Consider the following 21,072-nt stretch of genomic DNA (forward strand, 5'->3'; position numbering starts at 1 on the left):
AGGGATGTGAAAGTGCCTATCAACTAGTCGAGTAGTCGATGGAAATTCCATCAACTACTCGACTAGTAAATTAATCACAATTTAACATCCTTAGTACACCAGGGACACACACAGAGAGGCAGGCCCAAGACAGCTGCATGGACACATGCACAAACAGGTACAGCAAGGACACATACACACAGAGGCACAGCACAGCCGCATGGGGACACTCTCTCTCTCTCTCTCTCTCTCTCTCACACACACACACACACACACACACACACACACACACACACACACACACACGTATGTACGTACAGCATGGGGACACACACAGAGACCGGCACAGCACAGCACGGAAGGGATGTTAAATGTTTATTGTTATAACCATGTAACCACTGAATTTTTCGGTGGTTACACATTTACATGGGGGAGGAGGAGACAGGAGGGAGCTGGTATGTGAAGGGAGCTGGCTTGAAAGTTGGTTTCCTGCCAGAGCTGCTGCCTCTGTCACATAGGCTATGTCTACACTCGCAGCTTCTTGTGCAAGAACATCTTGCGCTAAGGTTCTTGTGCAAGAAGTCTTGCGCAAGAAAACGTCCACACTGCCATGTGCACGCTGTGCTTTTGCACAAGAGCACCCATGGCAGTATGGACGCTCTCTTACGCGAGAAAGCTCCGACAGCCATTTTAGCGATAGGGCTTTCTTGCGCAAGAAATCCCTGCCGAGTGTCCACATTGCTCTCTTGTGCAAGAGCTCCTGCGCAAGAGGGCTTACACCTTTTAAAAAAGAGCATAGCTCTTGCACAGGAAGCCCTCTCTTAACACGTCATACTGTAAATTTCCTTGCGCAAGAGTGGGCGGGCAGTGTAGATGCTCTGTGGATTCTTGTGCAAGAATGGCCATACTTGCGCAAGAAGCCGCGAGTGTAGACATAACCCTACAGAGGCAGCAAGGGAGGAGTATGTGTAACCATTAGGATTAACTGATGTGCCCAGGCTTATGGTGAGTCATGTAAACAGCTATGCACTGATGTGAGTTGTGCCCAGGAAAGCTCATGATACCAGCTACATGTTTTGTAGTCTCGAAGGTGCTACCAGACTATTTGTTGTTTTTTAAGTTTTGCCTTTAGCATGGATACATACACGGACGCGGGCGCGCAAACACACACACACACACACACACACACACACACACACACACAGAGGCAGGCACAGGACACACAGACAGACAGAGACTGACAGAGGCAGGCACAGGACACAGGGACACACAGACAGACAGAGGCAGGCACAGGACACGGGTACACACATAGAGGCAGGCACAGGACACAGACAGACAGAGGCAGGCACAGGACACAGGGACACACACAGAGGCAGGCACAGGACAGACAGACAGACAGAGACTGACAGAGGCAGGCACAGGACACAGGGACACACAGACAGACAGACAGAGGCAGGCACAGGACACGGGGACACACATAGAGGCAGGCACAGGACACAGACAGACAGACAGAGGCAGGCACAGGACACAGGGACACACACAGAGGCAGGCACAGGACAGACAGACAGAGACCGACAGAGGCAGGCACAGGACACAGGGACACACACACACACACACACACACACACACACACACACACAGAGGCAGGCACAGGACACGGGGAGACACACAGAGGCAGGCACAGGACAGACAGACAGAGACCGACAGAGGCAGGCACAGGACACAGGGACACACACACAGAGAGGCAGGCACAGGACACGGGGACACACACAGAGGCAGGCACAGGACACACAGACAGACAGAGGCAGGCACAGGACAGACAGAGACAGACAGAGGCAGGCACAGGACACACAGACAGACAGGCAGACAGGCAGGCAGGCAGGCAGGCAGGCACAGGACACACACACACACACACTCAGAGACAGGCACAGGACACAGACAGACAGACAGAGGCAGGCACAGGACACAGACAGACAGAGGCAGGCACAGGACAGACAGACAGGCAGGCACAGGACACACACACACACACACACACACAGAGACAGGCACAGGACACAGACAGACAGACAGAGGCAGGCACAGGACAGACAGACAGACAGGCAGACAGACAGACAGAGGCAGGCACAGGACAGACAGACAGAGGCAGGCACAGGACACACACACACACAGAGACAGGCACAGGACAGACAGACAGAGGCAGGCACAGGACACACAGACAGAGGCAGGCACAGGACACACAGACAGGCAGACAGACAGAGACAGGCACAGGACACAGGGACACACACAGAGGCAGGCACAGGACACACAGACAGACAGAGGCAGGCACAGGACAGACAGACAGAGGCAGGCACAGGACACACACACACACACAGAGGCAGGCACAGGACAGGCAGACAGGCAGACAGGCACAGGACACACGCGCGCGCCTCTGAGCTTCTCCTCGCCCCAGCTCCACAAGCCCGACCGGTGCCGAAGAGCTGCCTCTTGACCCCGCCACGACATTCTGGCCCCGCCCTTCGCCAGGAGGCCCCGCCCCTCGCCCGGTTCCTCCTCGGCTAGGTGCTGCCCCCTCCGGCTCCGAGGCCCCGCCCCCTGCTCCTCCTCAGGTAAGCGCCGGCCCCGCCCCCTCCGGAAGCCGGAGCCGCTGGGTGCCGGGCGGGTGCCATGGGGCGGGCGGCTGCGCCGCTTCTCCTGCTGCTGCTGCTGCTGCTGGTGCCCGGGACCCCGGGGCTGCGGCTGCTGCTCAGCGCCCCGCCGCCCCTCGACTGCTCGCAGCCGGTAAGAGCCGCGCGGGCGGGTCTCAGCGAGCGACCGCGGGGCCGGGTGGGGAGCCCTGGGCGGGGCCACGGGCCGGAGTCCCGGGGTGTGTCCCCCCCGCCTGGCTGCCCCTGGGGATTTGGTCCTTCGCCCCCCGCACCACGAGTCCGCCGTGAGCCCCACCTGCTGGAGCCCGGGGGTGGGAGTAGCCCGGGCGCTGCCCTCACTCGCCCGTCCCATCACTTACTTGCTCCGTGTGACCTTTGAGTACACGCCCGTCATCGAGTGGCTGCTGCCTTGGGAGGGACTCGGGTTGTGGGGTCCCTGCAGAGTCTGATTTTTTCAGAAGGGTTCGTCGCCCACTTTTGGGAGCTGCTGGTGTTCAGGGTAGTGCCTCCGAAAATTAGGCGTGGCCTGCCCCCAAGTTTAGACACCCACGCTCACTGACTGCTTTTTAAAGTTTTGGTCTGAAACTCTGCCTCGGGGGACCCCATCTCATCTGAAATTTCTGTCCAGACCTGAGACAGCCACCGGTGGAAAGTCCCATTGAAGTGCAAGTATTAGTAGAATGGGATCTGTATACAAAGTGGGGTGGTTGCTTTGTTTTTGAATAATCTTCCAAAAGCCCAGGAAAAAATCATTTGTCTGTGACAGGTGGCTTTTAAATGATTTTCAGACATATCTGTATTGTAGACCACTACTTCAGAGGGTCTCTCAGAAACACTTGCCATCCCAAACTCCCTTTCCAGATCTCTCATACCCTGCAGCAACTGTGTAATGTTCCTTTATATCAGGGGTGAGCAAAAGGGCCTCCATGGGCTGGATCTGGCCTGCGGAGGCCCTGCTGCTCCCCTGCCTCCAGGCCAATTAGGTTCTGGGGATGGAGGAAGCGCACAAAGTTTCCTCTGCCCTCCTAGGAGGCACCGCGCACTCCTGGCGGGGCAGGAGGAGACTTTGGGTGCTCTCCCACCCCCCCAAACCCTAATTGGCCTAGTGGTGGGGGGATCATGCAAAGTTTCCTTTGCCCTGCTCCTGCTGTGCCAGGAGTGTGTGGCGCTTAGAAGCACCACGTGTTCCTGGCAGGGCAGAAGGAGGCCCACCCACAGGCCCTGACTGGCCTGGAGATGGAGGAGCACAGGAAGCCTCCTCCCACCACCAGAGGCATGGGTGCCTAGGGGGAACCTGGGAGGGGATGCAAAAGTGCTTCCCCACCCCCAGACCAATGATGGTCTGGGGGTGGGGAAGCCTGGGAGTATCCTGGCTCTGCCCCCTTCTGCTTGAGGCCCCGCCCCTTCTGGAGTAGCCCTGGGGCCACTTCAAAAATTTCTGGATAGCAGGGGAAAATTAGCTGAGTGGTAAAGCTATGAGAAGCCCTAGCTGTGAGTGTATTAGTACCAAATCTTTCCCTAAAATCAATTTAATCTCTCCATGTCATTTTGTGGTCTTGAATCAATATTCTTGTGTGTTAGAAAACATACTTTTCTTTGAAAATTATTCATAGTGAGTCCATTTTAAGGAAAGAACGTTTCTAGAAACTTATAATAAACAGCAGCTTTGGGAAGTCACTAGTGGTTGTTAATCTGCTAAGGATTCATGTGAGTAATTGTGAGAGAATAATTCACTCATATGGATGAACCCAAGAGCGACTAAGCAGCAAGTGTGAAAAATCAGAATACCTTTTTCAAGGTATATTGCATGTATAAGACAAAGCCCATAATATCAGGACATCTGGTTACCCTTATCTGGCCCCCTGGCCCACCTTCCCCATTTTTTAAGTAACTTGTCTCCAGGTAAATGCCATTAGTACCAGGTAAGGAAACCTAGAGTGAGAGAGAAGGATGAGACAGTAGCAAGTGAATCCAACTAGCACTGTTTCATAGGTACTAATGGCATTTATGTGCTTTAGTGTTTTAACATGGGCAAATCATCTTAAAGAACCACATTTACTATGGTAAGCAACTAGGGTTTCTTCCATTTAGTCAGTTAGCGTCTGGAAACCCTAAAGGAAGCCTGGTTTGGGACTGAATTAGTAGGCAGTGATGGTGCTCAAATTCTGTAATGCTTCACTGAGACAGAGGCAGCTGCACAGATCGCAGTTTTGAACACCATGCTTTTCATGAATATTACATAGGGATACTTTGAAATAGATTGCCTATGGAAATGTTCTTTAGTGCAGCTTTCTGTTTTTCTATCTAACAGAAATACCATCATCCAGATTGTGTATTTCAGTGGTGGTTAAAGTCCCATTGACGTCTCATTGCCCACAATATAAATAGGATCCCCTGAAAATTTACTGCTTGTCACACAGTATTGCCTATAGTGGGATTACTAAATTAAAGTATAAATATTGCAGAACTTGCCTGATCAGGTGACCGATGTCGGGAATTAGGCTTGTCACAGACATCTGTTAAAAACAAGTGAGGGGCCCTGACTTGGGGCTAAGATTTGCCAAGCTGCCTGGAGTTCCTGGGCAGGATGTGGGGCTGTGCTAACATCTCTGGTTGAGTAACTTGTCTGAAAGTTGTCACTTTTACCCTGTTGCATCTGCAGAGTGAAACAAGGCTGAAAATCTGAGGTGGAAATTAGGTGGCTCTTCTTCTGGAATAGTTGTAATATTTTCAGATGCATATATTCTTGGAGTTTTGCAAACATGGGTCTAAGGTCTCCTTTCTTTCTGTCACTACCAGGGCATAAGCAGTCAGGGCCACTGCCAGAATTCAGGGGTCAGAATGAGGGTCAAAGACCAAGGGCGGTAGACTGAGTTTGGGACTGGGATCAAGATCCAAGTACTGATTAGGGATGTTAGGAAGCGAGTAAATAGCTAATTGTGTAGTCAATAGAACTTATATCGACTGCACAATTAGTCGATAAGGGAGGAAGCCTCTGAGAGTTATTCCCCATCTGCAGCTCTGTAGTTGAAATGCATTAAGAGCCAGGCAAGGGTAGCTGCCTGCCCGGCTCTTACTACATTTAAACTGCAGAGCCTCAGTGAGGGTAGCTTCTGGAGTTAGGACTTACTCCTTTCTCACACCCAATCCAGCAGCCACTGTCTGTGTGGTCTAGCCACTGTCTAGCCACCAGCCGCTGCAAACAGAGGCTGCTCCAGCAGCAGCCTGCAAACAGGAGCTGCTGCTGGAGCAGCCTCTGTTTGCAGCCAGTCCCAATCGCTGCACACATGGGCTGCTCTGCAGGATGTGGAGCATCCTCTGCCCATGGCGAGCCTGGGTCCGCTGCGGGCAGAGACTGCTTTGCGGTAGCCTCCCCTCCCCTCCCGTCCACACACACTTCTGCCTCTGATAGGAGACAGCGTTGGGGGGAGCCAACTTTTAAGCCAGCTCCCCCCAGCTCCAGCTACTATCTCTCCCCCCACCTTGCTGCCTCTGATACAGAGGCAGCAAGGGGGGGGTTGTATAGTCAAGTAGTCGACTCAACTACCTGATAAGCCAACTACTTGCATACATCTCTAGTACTGATCCTTTGGGGCAGGAACTTAGGCAGAGTTCAAGTGCCAAAGCCAAGAGTCAAAGCTGAAGTCAGCACTCCAGAACCAAAGCCAGCAGTGAAAAATCTACAGTCCTAGGACCAAAGCAAGGGAGCAGAGACAGAAACCAGGACTCAGGATCCAAGTCAGCATTCAAGAGCAAAAGCAGAGCAAGCCAGTGTTGGGAGTCCAAGAATGAGCAAAGAGGCAGGTCTGCCACTATGGCTGGTGGGGGAGGACACCTCATTCCATGGACGCTTCCTGGAGCTCCTTTGGGGTTTAAATAAACTAATCAGATGCCGCAAGAACAGCTGTCAGCACAGCCTTCTAAGGTCTACTACCTACTGGTGTTTGTTTCCACAAGGTCTATGTGATAATGCATGCAAGCCTTCCATGGGTCCATGCTGGATAGTGGCCTGGAGATCTGACACCCCACAGACCTGTGTTCTAGTTCCATCACTGCAGTACATCACATTATGAAACTAGTTGGCAGGAGTGTGAAATAGAAAATGAATGATAGAGCTGTATTCAGATGGATTATACTAGAGATCCACTGACCCTGAAGTGTTCAGAGGTTTGGGAGGCAGAAGCAGCTTTCTTTTCCCTTGACAACAGGAACTTGAGGTATAATTTCAGAGTCACAAATATACAGACATACTAGCTTTATTTTGTAGACCAGCAGTTCCCAACCGCCAGGCCGCAGACCTTTGGCTGCCGAGCTGCAGCAGCTCTGGGGGCTGGTGTACACCACTCATGCTGCAACTGTTGGGAGAGAGATGTCCTGCCCCACCTCTCAGCCAATCAGTGCTGGGCAGGGGCAGGGTCTCCTCTCAGCCATGGAAGAGCAGTTTGCTGCACGGTAGGAGGACTGCATGGAGCCCGGCACAGCAGCCTTAGAGCAACCACAACTGAGGCAGCAGTGCTCAGCTGGCGGCTGGGAGGCAGTGCAGGGCTAGGTGAAGGGGGCAGAGCAGGAACTGGGGGCTCCAGGGGTGGGGCTAGTGCTGGGGGGCTTTTGGATGGGGGACTCTAAGAGGCAGGGGGCTGGCACTGGGGGAATTTGGGGGTGAAGCTAATCCTGGGGGGCTGTAGGGATAGGGCTAACATTGGGGATTGGGGGCTGGAATTGGGAGGATTTGGAGGGGGTTGGGTGCACTGGGGCTCTGGAAACAGGAGGCTGGCACAGGGGGTCTGGTGATGGGGCCTGGTACTAGGGCTCTGAAGGTGGGAGGCTGGCACTGAGGAGGCTTGAGTGGGGGGTGGTGGGGGCTCTAGGGGTTAGAGCTGGCACTGAGGGGTGCTGGCAGTCTGGGCTTTTGGCAGACTGATAGCATTTTATTTTCATGTTTGTGAATTCATTATTTCCATAATGAATATGCAGATAGAATGTTGCTGGTCCGCCAAAAGTTTGTGAAAGGGTTTGCCAGTCCCCAGTATAAAAAAAGGTCTAGAACAGTAATTCCCAACCGTGTGTTTTATGTCATGTTGTCTGTTCTAACAAGTAATTTTCTTTATCAGATCTGGTTATCTTTTGTATCTATAATCCTTAGATTTCCTTCAATGAAGGTTGAGTGAGGTTTAAAAGTGAATAGAGCAGATGCCTATCAGCTAAATTAGTGAGTGATTTGTTTCTTGGTGCAGGCAACATTTTGTTTTCAACCTGACTCCATTCTTTTCTTGCCTGGAAAATCTTCTCTCTATATTTATTCTAGAAATTCTAGGGCAAAATTCCCAAATTGAAGTATCTCATCTTGATGTTCACCAATTATAATTAAGCAGGCCAAAAAAAGAATTAGCTATTTGAATTCTTTGAGAGGGTCAACAAACATGTGGACAAAGTGACCCAGTGGATATAGTGCTCTTGGACTTTCAAAAAGCCATGGACAAGGTCCCTTGCCAAGGCTCTTATGCAAACGAAGCAGTAATGGCATAAGTGGGATTAGGGAAGGTCCTCTCATGGATCAATACCATGAGATAGGAATACAAAAGGCAGGGGGCTGCTCCAGTTCTGCAGGGCCCACCACAGGCAAGCATTCTCCAGCCTGGCCATCGCAGCCCTTGTCTGTGGCAGGCCCAGCTTAGGTATGCCATGGACAAGGGTGCTCCAACCCAGCCACAGCAACCCCGCCAACCCCTGTTTAATCAGTTAACCAGTTAAACATAAGGCTAGCGGACCAGCTCCCACCTGGAATCCCACACTGCTGCCTCTGATACAGAACCAGCAGCACGGAGTGGCAAGGGGCGTCTCTGGAGTGGGGCTGCAGCACACTGGCTGCTGCTCCGAGTACTATAGAATAGTTGAGTAACCAATAAGAATTCATGAGGTTACTCGACTATTCAATTAACCGATATTTAACATCCCTAGTACTGAGACTGGTGCTATTCAAAATGATCTAAAGGGGTAAACAATGAGGTGGCAAAGTCTGCAGATGATACAAAAGTATGCAAAATAGGTAAGTTGAAAGCTGACTTCAAAGAGTTGAAAGGAATCTTGTAAAATTAGGTGGCTGGGGGGGGAAAAGTACATGAAATTCAGTTCTGATAAATGCAAAGTAATGCACATTAGAAAATGTAATCCCACTATACATACAAAACGATGGGGTCTAAATTAACTATTGCCACTCAAGGAAGAGACCTTGTAGTCATTATAGATAGTTCTTTGAAAACATCTACCTTATGTGCATCGAAGGTCAAAAAATATAGCAATGTTTGGAATCATTAGAAAGGAGATAGGTAAGACAGAAAATATTAATGCTGCTATATAAATCCATAGAACGTTCAAACTTTAAAAGCTGCATGGAGTTCTGGTAGCCCCATCTTTAAAAAATAGAATTTGAAAAAGTATAGAGAAGGGCAACAAAAATGATTACGGATGTGGAACATTTTTCATGAATGATATGTTCATCAATGACTACTAGGCAGGATGGTCTGACACAAGCCCATGGTGTGAGTGTCTCTAAGTCTCTTGGCTGCCAGAAGCTGGAAGTGGATGACAGTGGATGGATCACTCAGCAATTGCTCTGTTCATTCCCTCTTAAGTATTTGGCACCAGCCTCTCTTGGAAGATGGGATCCTGAGCAAGATGGACCATTGTCCGTACTGGGTCGAACCAATCTTATGTTCTTAGGGTGGGCATGTAAATCAGTAAAATTTGGGAACCGTTAGTCTAGGGTTAACTAATGGAGCCTTTACTATGCAATATTTTCTGAGATATTTGAAGTCTTTCACAACATGTACTTTGCCAGTGTAGTCCCTTCCCCAATAGACTCAGAAATGCAGTTTTCTACCAAGCTGAAATGGCCAGATGACTTTTTCTTTAGCCAGACTGGTTTAACTGTTGGAATACTGAAGTGTTGAACAGGCAAATATGTCCTCAATTCCATCTGTTTTTCTTTACAAGAGACACAGCCTTCATTTCTTACTCTTTTGTTTCTCTCAGGCTAGGCATACGCTTATAGGGAACATTGTATCAAGATACGCAACTTCAGCTATGTTAATTGCGTAGCTGGAGTTGACCTATCTTGTTTTGTGTTTCCCCGCCATCCCCACAGCAGATGGCTGATGGAAGCAAATGCTCCTGTCGTTTTCCCTTACTCCTCACAAAAGGAGGAGTACCAGCTGCTGGCAGAGGCACCCTCTGATTTCGATTTAGCAGTCTTAATTAGACTCACTAAATCGAACTCAGGAATATCAATCATGGCAGCATCGATCTTCCAGCTAGTGAAGAGGTGGCTCCTCCCTCTCCTTACACTTTTCCCAGCTGCGAACTGCTGTCTCCCTCCCTAATTCCTATGAAAAGTTACTCTCAGCCAGAGGTGAAAGTAAGCGGGTATGCAACTCCGGCAAGAGCTGGCTGAGATGTGGCAAAAGCTAGCAGGGAACTATTTAAAGAGCTGGCAGGGACCCGAGTTGCAATAGGACAGTACCTGCAAGAAATCTGAATTATTTTCACCCCTGCTCTCAGGTAATTGACTTTCTCTGCACTGGCTCAATAGGTTCTGCGACTTTTAACTGCTCTTATTAAAAACACTAGGAGTGACCAGTCTACTTCTAGAGGCTTAACACACACTCTGCAATGAGGAAGTCTCATAATGGAGAGAAAAAGGACATTGCCTGATGGGATGCCTATAACCACACAGATCAAAACTCCATTAACCTATTATCACAATATCCCTGCAGAATAATGTATACAAATCCCTGGACACCTTCCGATTAGTTGCTTAGATTCTGGCTGACCTTATACATATCACATTGCATAGCAATTTAGTGTAAATGAGTAGTAACATGATGAAATGTGCAATGGCTAAGTGCAGTCTTGTGTCTCTACATACTCTGGATGTGCACTTATGAAGTGAGTGCACCCTAGGGATCTTAAAACTCATATACTGTATTAGGATAACCAGGTAGCTGGTGAAAGTCTCGGCAGTTACACGGTTACCTGCTTAGCTTTATACTGTAGAGCTGCAGCAAAGCCCTCCGCTTGGCTCCCAAAGAAGAGGCTTTGCTGAGTGTAACTAACACACCGTTTAAACAGTTAGTCATTTACACTCAGACATCCCAAGTGCATACATTGTTACTTTACTTGATTCTGAATGTTCTTCCAACTTTAATGTTTCATAAATTTATATGTTTTATTATCTGTTAAGGAAATGTAATAGTATTTTAATATACGTGAGTGTAGTAATAGTAAATAACAAAAGTGCTCTTTTAGATGTAGCTATAACTTTTTAGATGAGTACATACAAGTTGTTTATTTAAATGTTTGCATTTGAAAAGCCTCCAAATCTCCTTTTTCTCTGGGCAGCATTGGTCTGAGCCTGACTTCAATGAACTTACCATTGGCAAACTTTCCAATCAGGAATAGTAGCTGTAGTGGGTTTTCAAAAAGGAAACTGATACACCCTTCCCTTATGTAATCCTAATTAAGATTCTACTAATGATGATCATATAAGCAGGGTGGGGCAAGCAGCAGATACTTATGTTCTTAAAAGCCTGATTTAGTTGCTGTGATTCAGAAGAAGGTGCAGAGAATGGGAAGTGCAATATTGGCCCCTATGATGACCTCATAAGTAATACTGAACTGTTTCCATGGGCTGGAGAAGGAAATGAGGAGTAAATTCTTAAAACTTAAGTTAGATTTCAATTTTGTAGGCCTGATTCATCACTTTTACTCCAATTCTGCAGTGGCAAATGAAGAGCCTTTTAGTAAAAGATGTTTGAATATAGTATAGTAATCTGGATGGGAGCAAGGGTCTATCCTCAATGTGCTCATTTAATCCTTATCACGTAGGTTAAAAGCCTCTTCTTCATTTGGCTGGATTGCAGCCCTTAACCAACAACTTTATATCATTGCTTTTGTAACTGCTTTACAAAAAGGCCTGTTTTGTGAAGGCCTATGGGATACAATGTTTTATAGCCCCTGCCATTTTACTTAGGGTTGCCAGATGGTTTCAACAAAAATACCAGACACACTTGACATTACATCACAATCTACATTACATCTTATTTAGAAAATATCAGACTTTTATATTTTCTCAATTTGTTTCCCGAATGGAAAGCTCAAATACTGGACTGTCTGGTTCAAAACCGGACACCTAGCAACCCTAATTTTAATGAATTTGTGAGAAGATGTACAGCATGTACTGAGAAACTGGATCCCTGTTTGTGTTTAGACTAGCAGTTTTACCTAGGAGAAAGGCCAAAGATCCACAAAACACCTCATGGAAAGAACACTCATAGAAACTGTTCTACTTCATGAAAATGATGCTGTTGGAGGGGAGAAAGGGAATCTCTGCAAAGAGGAGCTAGAGAAAATGCATTTATTTGTGCGCTGCAGTATGTGTTCTCTTTTTTCCCCTTTTCTAACTTTTTTTTTTCTGTAGACTATTGCTGCTAGCCAGTATCACATACTGAACAGCTTTAGAAAGGAAAAAAAATCAAATTTGTTTTGAAATTATTTGTTCAGTTAGGGTTTGTGTACACTTATCTGTTCTTGCAAGATAAGTGATCAGAAAAAGGAAGCGGCAGTAGATCATAAGTAGGTCGGGCTGCAGCAGCCAAACATGTGAGAGGCAGCTCACCAAAAACATAATACCTACACATGCTCAGTTGAAAGGTAAATCCTGCAAGCTTGGAACTCTTCCTTTCCTACTGCAGCCATTCTTTAGGAGACAGCAGGGAGTCCTTCCCAGCCTATTTCAGGTGCCTTTAGGTTCCCACAGAGTCGTGCTGGGATGTATTGGTCTTCTGTTAATTGGACAACAGAGATGTTACTATTTTGTGCTGTTGGACTAGTATCCAGTTTTCCAGATATGTGATGTTTCCAGTTGCATACAGCATTGATTTTTTTTTTAAAGCATTAATAAGAATGAATAAAATACAGAAAGGAAATATGGTTAATAAATAATAAGATGTAAACGTTAATTGATCAAGCCACTGATCCTCATCTTCATTGTGCCACTGAAGCCAGTCTCAAGTAGTGCTTGGCAAAAATGCAATTATTTTGAATAAATAAGTTTTGTCCAGTAGTTAGGCACGCATCTTAGATGTGGGAGACCTGAATTCAATATCTTCCCTCCCTCTCCTAATATGAAGCAGGGGTATGAAATTGGGTCTCCCCCATTATAGCAGAATCCCTGACCGCAGAGCTTTGGGATAGTCTGGTGTGAGCTTTCTCAATCGATCCTCTTGAAGACATTCCAAAAGGACTTAACCTTGGGTCTTCCACCTCCCAAGTGAGTGCCTTAACTAGTATGTTATAGTCCCATGTTCACCAGCCGGTAGATCGCTATCTGCCGGTCAATCGTGGAGCCTCCATAGGTTGATCTTCAGTTCCCCTTGGTGGGAACTGCTGGGGCAGTGTTGGAGGGCTCAACACCCTGGCCAGTTAGGATGGATCAAAGCGAGGCAGCCTGCTGGCCATGGCATTCAGCCTGCTGAGGCTGCACCATGCTCCAGCTGGTCGGTCAGCCGCCCCTCTTCGCTCCAGCCCACATAGAGCATGGCACAGCCTCAGCTGGCTGAACACCATGGCCAGTTGGGCTGGAGAAAAGAGGAGCTGCTGCCCGGCCAGCTGGCCGTGGCATTCTGCCCCTGAAGGCTGCTCCACACACCAGCTGGGGTGGAGCAGAGAGGGGCAGCTGCCCGTGGCCAGACCCCCACCATCACCCTGCTCCTTCCTCCTGGCCAGACCTCCACCAGCACCCTGCCCCCTTCCCTGGTCAGACTCTCACCATAACCTTGCCTTCTCCCCCTGGCCAGGCTCTCACCATCACACTGCCCCCTTCCCTGGCCAGACCCCCACCAGAACCATGCTCCTGCTCCCTGGCCAGACCCCCACCATCACCCTGCTCCTGCCTCCTCCCTCCTGGCCAGACACCTACTCCCAGCTTGCTCCTATACCCTACATCCCACCCAAATTCTGAACCCCCCCCCCCCATCCTTCTCGCTGACAGCTCTGTCCTGCACACTGGATCCCTCATTTCTAGTCCCACCTCAGAATACAGGGGCCCACAAATTCCACTAATGCTGGAATCCCAGGTTGGTTAATCTGGCTGAGGCCTTGAGCCTCAGTCCTACCTACGCTTCCCCCCCATGGGGCTTGGAGTGCCAGGGTAGTGAGTTGTCTTGGTTGGGGCCCACATCAGTGAGGCTTGGGCAGTTTTGGAAGGGTTGTTTTTTTGCATCTCGCTCTTTGACTGATTTTTCTGTGGGTCAGTGGCCCCTGACCCAAAAAAAGTTCCCTGTCCCTCCCATAAATAAAGACCATGCTGAAATGTTTTGTGTTGGACATAATATTTTATTTAAAAATGAAGCCTGGCCAACAAGCCCACAATTGGGACCAAGCCTGCATCTGGCTGCAGCATCATAACATTCATACACCCCCCACAGACTCCAGCCCTGAGCCCATCATACACCTGAACCCCCTGCCCATAGCCCCTCACACCAGGGCCAGCCCACAGCATTTTGGCACCTGAGGCGGGGAGCTCAAATGATGCCCCCATGTCCCCTCGCTTGGGTCAAAACTTTGAAAGGTCTCAATTCTCTGGATCCTAGTGGTGCACACACACACCCCCCCCCCCCAAAGTCTGGCACCTGAGGCAGCCACCTCAGTTCACCTCATGGTAAGGCCAGCCCTGCCTCACACCCCCAAACTCCTGTACCACCCGCATCCCCAGTTTGTGCCACAGCACTCCTGCACCATCCATATACCACAAACTTGTGCCCTGAGCCCATCGTACCCCCAACCCTCTCTGCCCTGAGCCCCTCATATACCCCAACCCAAACTCCTGCACCCCCACATCCACAAGCCTTCAGCTTGCTCCAGCTCTGCAACTCTCCACCTGACCCCAAAACTCTTAAGCCTGGAGCCCCCTCTCCAAGCCAGCATCCCCTTCTCCACCTCCTCCTGCACCTGAATTCCTTCACAGAGCTTGAACCTCTCACCCCTTCTCACACCCAAATCCCTCATTTCAACCCCAGAGCCCGCACCTCCTGTCTCAACCCAGTGAGAGCGAGTAAGGGCTGGGGACAACAAGTGATGGAGAGGAGGGGAATGGCGCAGGCGTGGCCTCAAGGAAGGGGTGGGATCTTGGGGGCGGGATGGGGTAGATCTTGGCTTGACCCTGAAATTTAAAAAGCGAACTTGGGTGTAAAAAGATTGGAGACCACTGTTAGTCATTCACATTATCTTTTTAGCCCAGTGACTATCCTTTGTCATCATGAATAATTGAATTGTCACTATGAAGGACAATGGAAAGTCAGGCAAGAGAAGGAGAGTGGGAATTACATTGTACCCTATGGTTGGGGAACTGACCTAGCATGTGGGAGATCCAAGTGCAAGTCTCTGCTCCAATGTCCCTGTAATTACTTACAAAAAGTGAAAGTCAACATGCACAGTTTGTTTGTTTTTTCCCCCTGGCTTTTCAAATTTGCCAGTGAACGTAAAAATCCATTATTTGTTCAGATGTAGCTTCAGGCACCTCATTGTTTTCTTTCATGTCACCATTTTTATGCATGGGGAAAATTCCCCTTCAAAATGGATAAGGCTTCTGCTATATCTTTTTAAATTTCTTCTTAAACTTCTCTTTGTAAAGATGACTACAAACATTACTGTCTGGCATTAAAGTAGTGAACTGTCTTTTTTTGGGGGGGGGTGGTTTATTTTTTATTTTTTTAAATTTATTTTTATTTTATTGTCCTCATCCTTCTAACCTTCCATCAGTCTGTTATTGTGGAAACTTACACATTTTTTTGGTATTTTGGAGATAGGTGATATTCTGTCATCTGGCTAACGATGAATGGTCCTCCCAGAGAACTTCCCACCAGGTATCTGTGTCTTACACAAGCAGGGATCCAGTTTAAGTATTCACACTGACCACAATTGTGACAATATGGCTTGCAAAGAGATGTGGTATTTCAGATAATTAGTTGCCAGGTGATTTAGGACTTTGTAAGTCAAAACCTACACTTTATGTACTACCTGGTACCTAGCAACATGCCAGTCTGGATCCAAAAGTGCTGGTATTGTGTGCTCCTGGCAGGACAAATTAGCTGCCAAATTCAGATGCAGCATTTGTTTTTGGATAGACTTTAAATATTTTTAAATAGATGCTATACTATGGTTTGTGAAGTAGTGGAAGTTTGTGGGGGTAGAATGTGCAGTGTGGTAAAATCTATTTGAATAAATAAGAGGCGGCATAATTCAAGAAAGTGACTCATCACGGTTTATCATATGTGGTTGTGTGACTTATTCAACATGGCCATGTTTTTGATTATGATAAATTTTTTAGCTGGCTTTGTATGCAAATTATAAGTGTCATTTAAAGGAGAAGTTTTGTAACATAGCAGTAGTTGTATATGCTCATTCAGTAATAGTTAAGGAGATGCTTGCTTTTAAAACAAGGAAGTATAACCTCCAAAACTTTATTTATTTCTGCTCATAGAATAAATATTAGCAATTTAATTCCCTTTTTCTTTGGGCTTGTCTTCACTACATGGGGGTCAATGCTGCATCATTGATCTACTGCATCACTTCTTCTTAGATGCAATAAATGGACCTCCAAGCACACTCCTGTTGACTCTGGTACTCCAGCAGGATAAGAAGAGTAGGTGGCATTGATGGGAGACCAGCCACTACTGACCTTACTGCATGCAGAATTTGCATGTCTTAGATTTATGGGGAAGGAAGTGTTAAGGCAGACTAGGCCTTGGACAAGAGATTCTAACAGGTTAAATTTCTCCAGATTGGTTGGTGATAGTGTAACCCACACACTAGCCTTCTGATTTAATTGTATTTCCTGTTGTGACTGAAGATTAAAATAGTTCAGTCTAACGGCACTGGCAATGAGGACCCAGAAAAATACAGGATCAGATAAAAATACAGGAGGCCTACTCAGTGACTGAATTGGTATATCTTCTATGAACAATCTCTTGGTTAAGTAGTGATAGAAATGTAGCTGTGTTAGTCTGGTGTAGCTGAAACAAAAAACAGGACTATGTAGCACTTTAAAGACTAACAAGATGGTTTATTAGGTGGCCCATGAAAGCTCATCACCTAATAAACCATCTTAAGTGTAGGAGCATAAGCTTTCGTGGGCAAAGACCCACTTCGTCAGATGCATCTGACAAAGTGGGTCTTTGCCCACGAAAGCTTATGCTCCTACACTTCAGTTAGTCTATAAGGTGCCACAGGACTCCTCGTCGCTTTTGCAGATTCAGACTAACACGGCTACCCCTCTGTTACTTAATAAACCATCTTGTTAGTCTTTAAAGTGCTACATCAGTGGTCTCCAACATGGTGCCCGCGGGGGCATTTGTGTGCACCTGCCAAGTGCTCGGGGCTGGCCACGCCCCGGGTGCGTGGTACAAGCGCGGTGCCAGCCCCAGGCATGCTGCACATATGCGGCACCAGCCCCGGGAACATGGTGCATGGGGAGCGTCAGCCCCAGGCGCATGGTGAATTGGCCGCCTTGGCCCCAGGCACGTGGCAAATTGGCTGTCCCGCCCCTGAGCGCGCGGCTATGGGGGGCCTCAGGCGCGCGGAGAATTGGCCTCCCCGCCCCCGGGTGCACAGCTGTGGGGGGTGCCAGCTCTGGGCACGCGGCTATGTGGGGGTGCCGGCCCCGGGCACCCGGCGATGGGGGGCGCCGGCCTCAGGCTTGGGGCGAATGGGCAACCCTGCCCATGGCCACACGGCGCATGGGATTGCTGGCCCCAGGCACGTGGCCCAAGGGGGTGTGGCATATGCTCGGCCCTGCCCCCGGGCGCCCTTGTGTCCTCGCCCTCTGGCACCCAGCAGGCAAACGGCCCCGCCCCTGGCGCCCTGCAGCTCCAAATGGTTGGGGACCTGTCAGCCAAAATGGTCAGGGCAGTGTGTGTGTGTGTGTGTGTGTGTGTGTGTGTGTGTGTGTGTGTGTGTGTGTGTTACACCCAAGTCTTCAACTGCTGAGACGCAAAGTCTCGTTGCAGTGGGCAGCATAGGAGGCTGGAGGGTGCCCCGAAAATAGTTTAACATCTGTGACTTTACTGCTAGGACCGGGGTCCCGTCGCAGAGGGCAGCCAACAGGCTCTCAGATGCCCCGGTGTGTGTGTGTGCGCTATACACTCGAGACTTCAACTGCTGAGACCGGGGTCCCTTGCAGCGGGCAACCTGGAGGAGGTTGACGGGCGCCCCAATAAGTTTACAGGGAGAGCTTATAACACCTCAGATTTTAGCTGCTAGGATACAGAAATCCCTTCGCAGCGGGCAGCCTGGGGAGGCTGAGAGGTGCCCCAACGGATCTGTCCCCTGGAAGCGACACGATCCAAAACGCCCAAGCTCTCCCTATATCTGTCCCTATTGACCGGCTGAAGTTCTTTTGTTTTGTGTTCGGTTCGGGTACAGCAGCACGGGTTCAAGTCAGAAGCTTGACACTCACTGGCTTATTTATAGGAGAAAGAAAGAGAAATAAAATAAAGAAACTTGTGTGTGTGTGTGTGTGTGTGTGTGTGTGTGTGTGTGTGTGTATATGAGGGCACCCCACTTATTCCGAAAGTTTATAGCTAAATCACCTTACCAAAGGCAGTTTACAATAGAAATGAAGCAGTTTGCCTTAAGAAACTATAATAAAGTAACTAAACTTATAACAGAGTGACAATTAAAGTGTACACATACAGAAACACATTGCAGGTACAATTCTCACCCCTGCATTCCAGACTTGGCGTGGCTAGCATCTTTCTCTCAATCCCTCGGGAAGAAGTAGGGCGAGGTTGGGCGTCCCACGGACCTCGGGAGACAATCAATACCTGCCAGCAGGTGTAGGTGATTGGAGCTCAAATGGGGTGGGCAACTAAACCCCTCTTTATACCCCTTTGCTACGTCTAGACTGGCCCCTATTCCGAAATAGCTGTACTAATTTCCAACTTTGGAATAGGGAAATCCGCGGGGGATTTAAATATCCCCCGCGGGATTTAAATAAACATGTCCACCGCTTTTTTTCTGGCTTGGGGAAAAGCCGGAAAAAAGCGTCTAGACTGACGCGATCCTCCGAAATAAAGCTCTTTTCCGGAGGATCTCTTATTCCTACTTTCAGGCTTTGAACGCCAAGTTTCCCACGAAGGGTGCAAAGCATAATTCACACCTGGGAAAATGCTCTCGGGGGGGGGGGGAGGGGAAACAAGATGGGGTTCGTGTCTGGCTACAGGACCACTGTGCTACATAGTCCTGTTTTTTGTTTTGGTTAAGTAGAACTGTCATACTACTAGAGTCAGTGGATACTGATCACTGTCATGCAACAGCTTTGCAAACCTGTCCTATGTTTTTGTTCTGTTCCATTCAATATCTTCATCAGTGATTTAGACAATTGCATAGAGAGTACACTTATAAAGTATGCAGGTAAAACCAAGCTGGGAGGGGTGGCAACTGCTTTTAGTTGGGATTGGTCCTGCCTTGGCTAAGGGGCTGGGCTTGATGACCTCCTGAGGTCTCTTCCAGCTCTATGATTCTATGTGTTAGAGAATAATATGCCATCTTTTAGTGAATATATCCCGCACCCAAATATACTCTGCACCCTAATATACCCTGCGGCTTTTGCTTTTTGAGTTAAAAAAAATCTTGTATACCCCACACACGAGTATAACCCACGGGGTATACAAGTCTGTGCCGGGGGTATATTTGTGGTGCGGGGGGCGGGGAGGGAATTAGCCAGCCACTCACTGCCTGGTTCCTGCGCAGCTGCCAGCCTCCAAGTTGGGGAGCGCTCACCGCCTGGTTCCTGCACAGCCGGATGAGCGCTCCCCCTGCCTCTTCCTATGGCTGCGGAGGAACTGGGCAGTGAGATAATGTGTTTAAAAAAAAAAGTATACCCCACACCCGAATATACCCCGCGGGGTGGATTGCGGGGTTTGTAAAAACGAATATAACCTGCAGGTTATATTCACTAAATTACGGTAATCCAAAATTATCTGAAGAAACTGGAGAAATGGTCTCAGGTACGTAGGATGAAATTCAGTAAGGACAAATGCAGAGTATTTCACTTAGGAAGGAGTAATCAACTGCACACACATAAAATGGAAAATAGCTGCCTAGGAATGAGTACTGCAGAAAGGCATGTAGGGGTCCTATGATATGAATCAACAATGTAACACTGTTGCAAAAAAAGCAAACATTCTGGGATGTATCACCAGAAGGATTGTAAGGAAGACATGAGAAATCATTCATAGAATCATAGAATAATAGACTACTAGGACTGGAAGGGACCTCGAGAGGTCATTGAGTCCAGTGCCCTGCCCTCATGGCAGGACCAAATACTGTCTAGACCATCCCTGATAGACATTTATCTAACCTACTCTTAAATATCTCCAGAGATGGAGTTCCAACAACCTCCCTGGGCAATTTATTCCAGTGTTTGACCACCCTGACAGTTAGGAACTTTTTCCTAATGTCCAACCTAAACCTCCCTTGCTGCAGTTTAAGCCCATTGCTGCTTGTTCTACCCTCAGAGGCCAAGATGAACAAGTTTTCTCCCTCCTCCTTATGACACCCTTTTAGATATCTGAAAACTGCTATCATGTCCCCCCTCAATCTTCTCTTTTCTAAACTAAACAAACCCAATTCTTTCAGCCTTCCTTCATAGGTCATGTTCTCTAGACCTTTAATCATTCTTGTTGCTCTTCTCTGGACCTTCTCTCATTTCTCCACGTCTTTCTTGAAATGCCGTGCCCAGAACTGGACACAATACTCCAACTGAGGCCTGACCAGCACAGAGTAGAGTGGAAGAATGACTTCTTGTGTCTTGCTCACAACACAACATTCTTCAGCTCTACTTCGTGATAAGGCCACAGTTGGAGTTTTGTGACCAGTTCTGGGTGCCACATTTCAGGAAAGATGTGGTCAAATTGGAGAAAGTCCAGAGAAGAATAATCAAAATAATTAAAGGTCTAGAAAACAATATCTATGAAGGAATATTGGAAGAATTGGGTTTTTTTTAATTTTGGAAAGAGAAGACTGAGGGGGAGACATAGCAGCTTTCAAGTACATACAAGGAGGAGGGAGAAAAATTATTCTCCTTAACCTCTGATGATAGGACAAGAAGCAATAGGCTTAAATTGCAGCAAGGGAGGTTTAGGTTGAACATTAGGAAAAGCTTCCTGTCAGGGTGGTTAAGTACTGGAATAAATTGTCTAGGGAGGTTGTCTTAACCTATTCTTAAAAATCTCCAATGATGGAGATTCCACAAATATCTATTATATGTCTCCAACAAAAAGATGATCCTTTCCCCAAAGATTTTATAGTCTGATAATTTAGGTAAATGGCAATGCAACAAATGTCATTAGATTTCAATTCCAAGTGCAAATACAGATTTTAAATTAGTTGC

General features: G+C 48.0%; 1 protein-coding gene across 1 annotated transcript in view; it reads left to right on the forward strand.

Annotated features, from left to right (window-relative positions):
* The first annotated feature begins 2,589 nt into the window (after positions 1-2,589).
* The window catches only part of IL17RA (interleukin 17 receptor A), a 47,904-nt gene continuing 29,421 nt past the window's right edge, over positions 2,590-21,072 (forward strand). Inside the window, exon 1 of the mRNA XM_006135462.4 lies at positions 2,590-2,757. Coding sequence (XP_006135524.4) covers positions 2,644-2,757 — 114 coding nt within the window. The 5' untranslated portion in view covers positions 2,590-2,643. The remainder of the gene's footprint in view (positions 2,758-21,072) is intronic.

The sequence above is a fragment of the Pelodiscus sinensis genome, chromosome 1, assembly GCF_052426305.1.
Source record: "Pelodiscus sinensis isolate ZL-2025 chromosome 1, ASM5242630v1, whole genome shotgun sequence".
Lineage (NCBI taxonomy): Eukaryota > Metazoa > Chordata > Testudines > Trionychidae > Pelodiscus > Pelodiscus sinensis.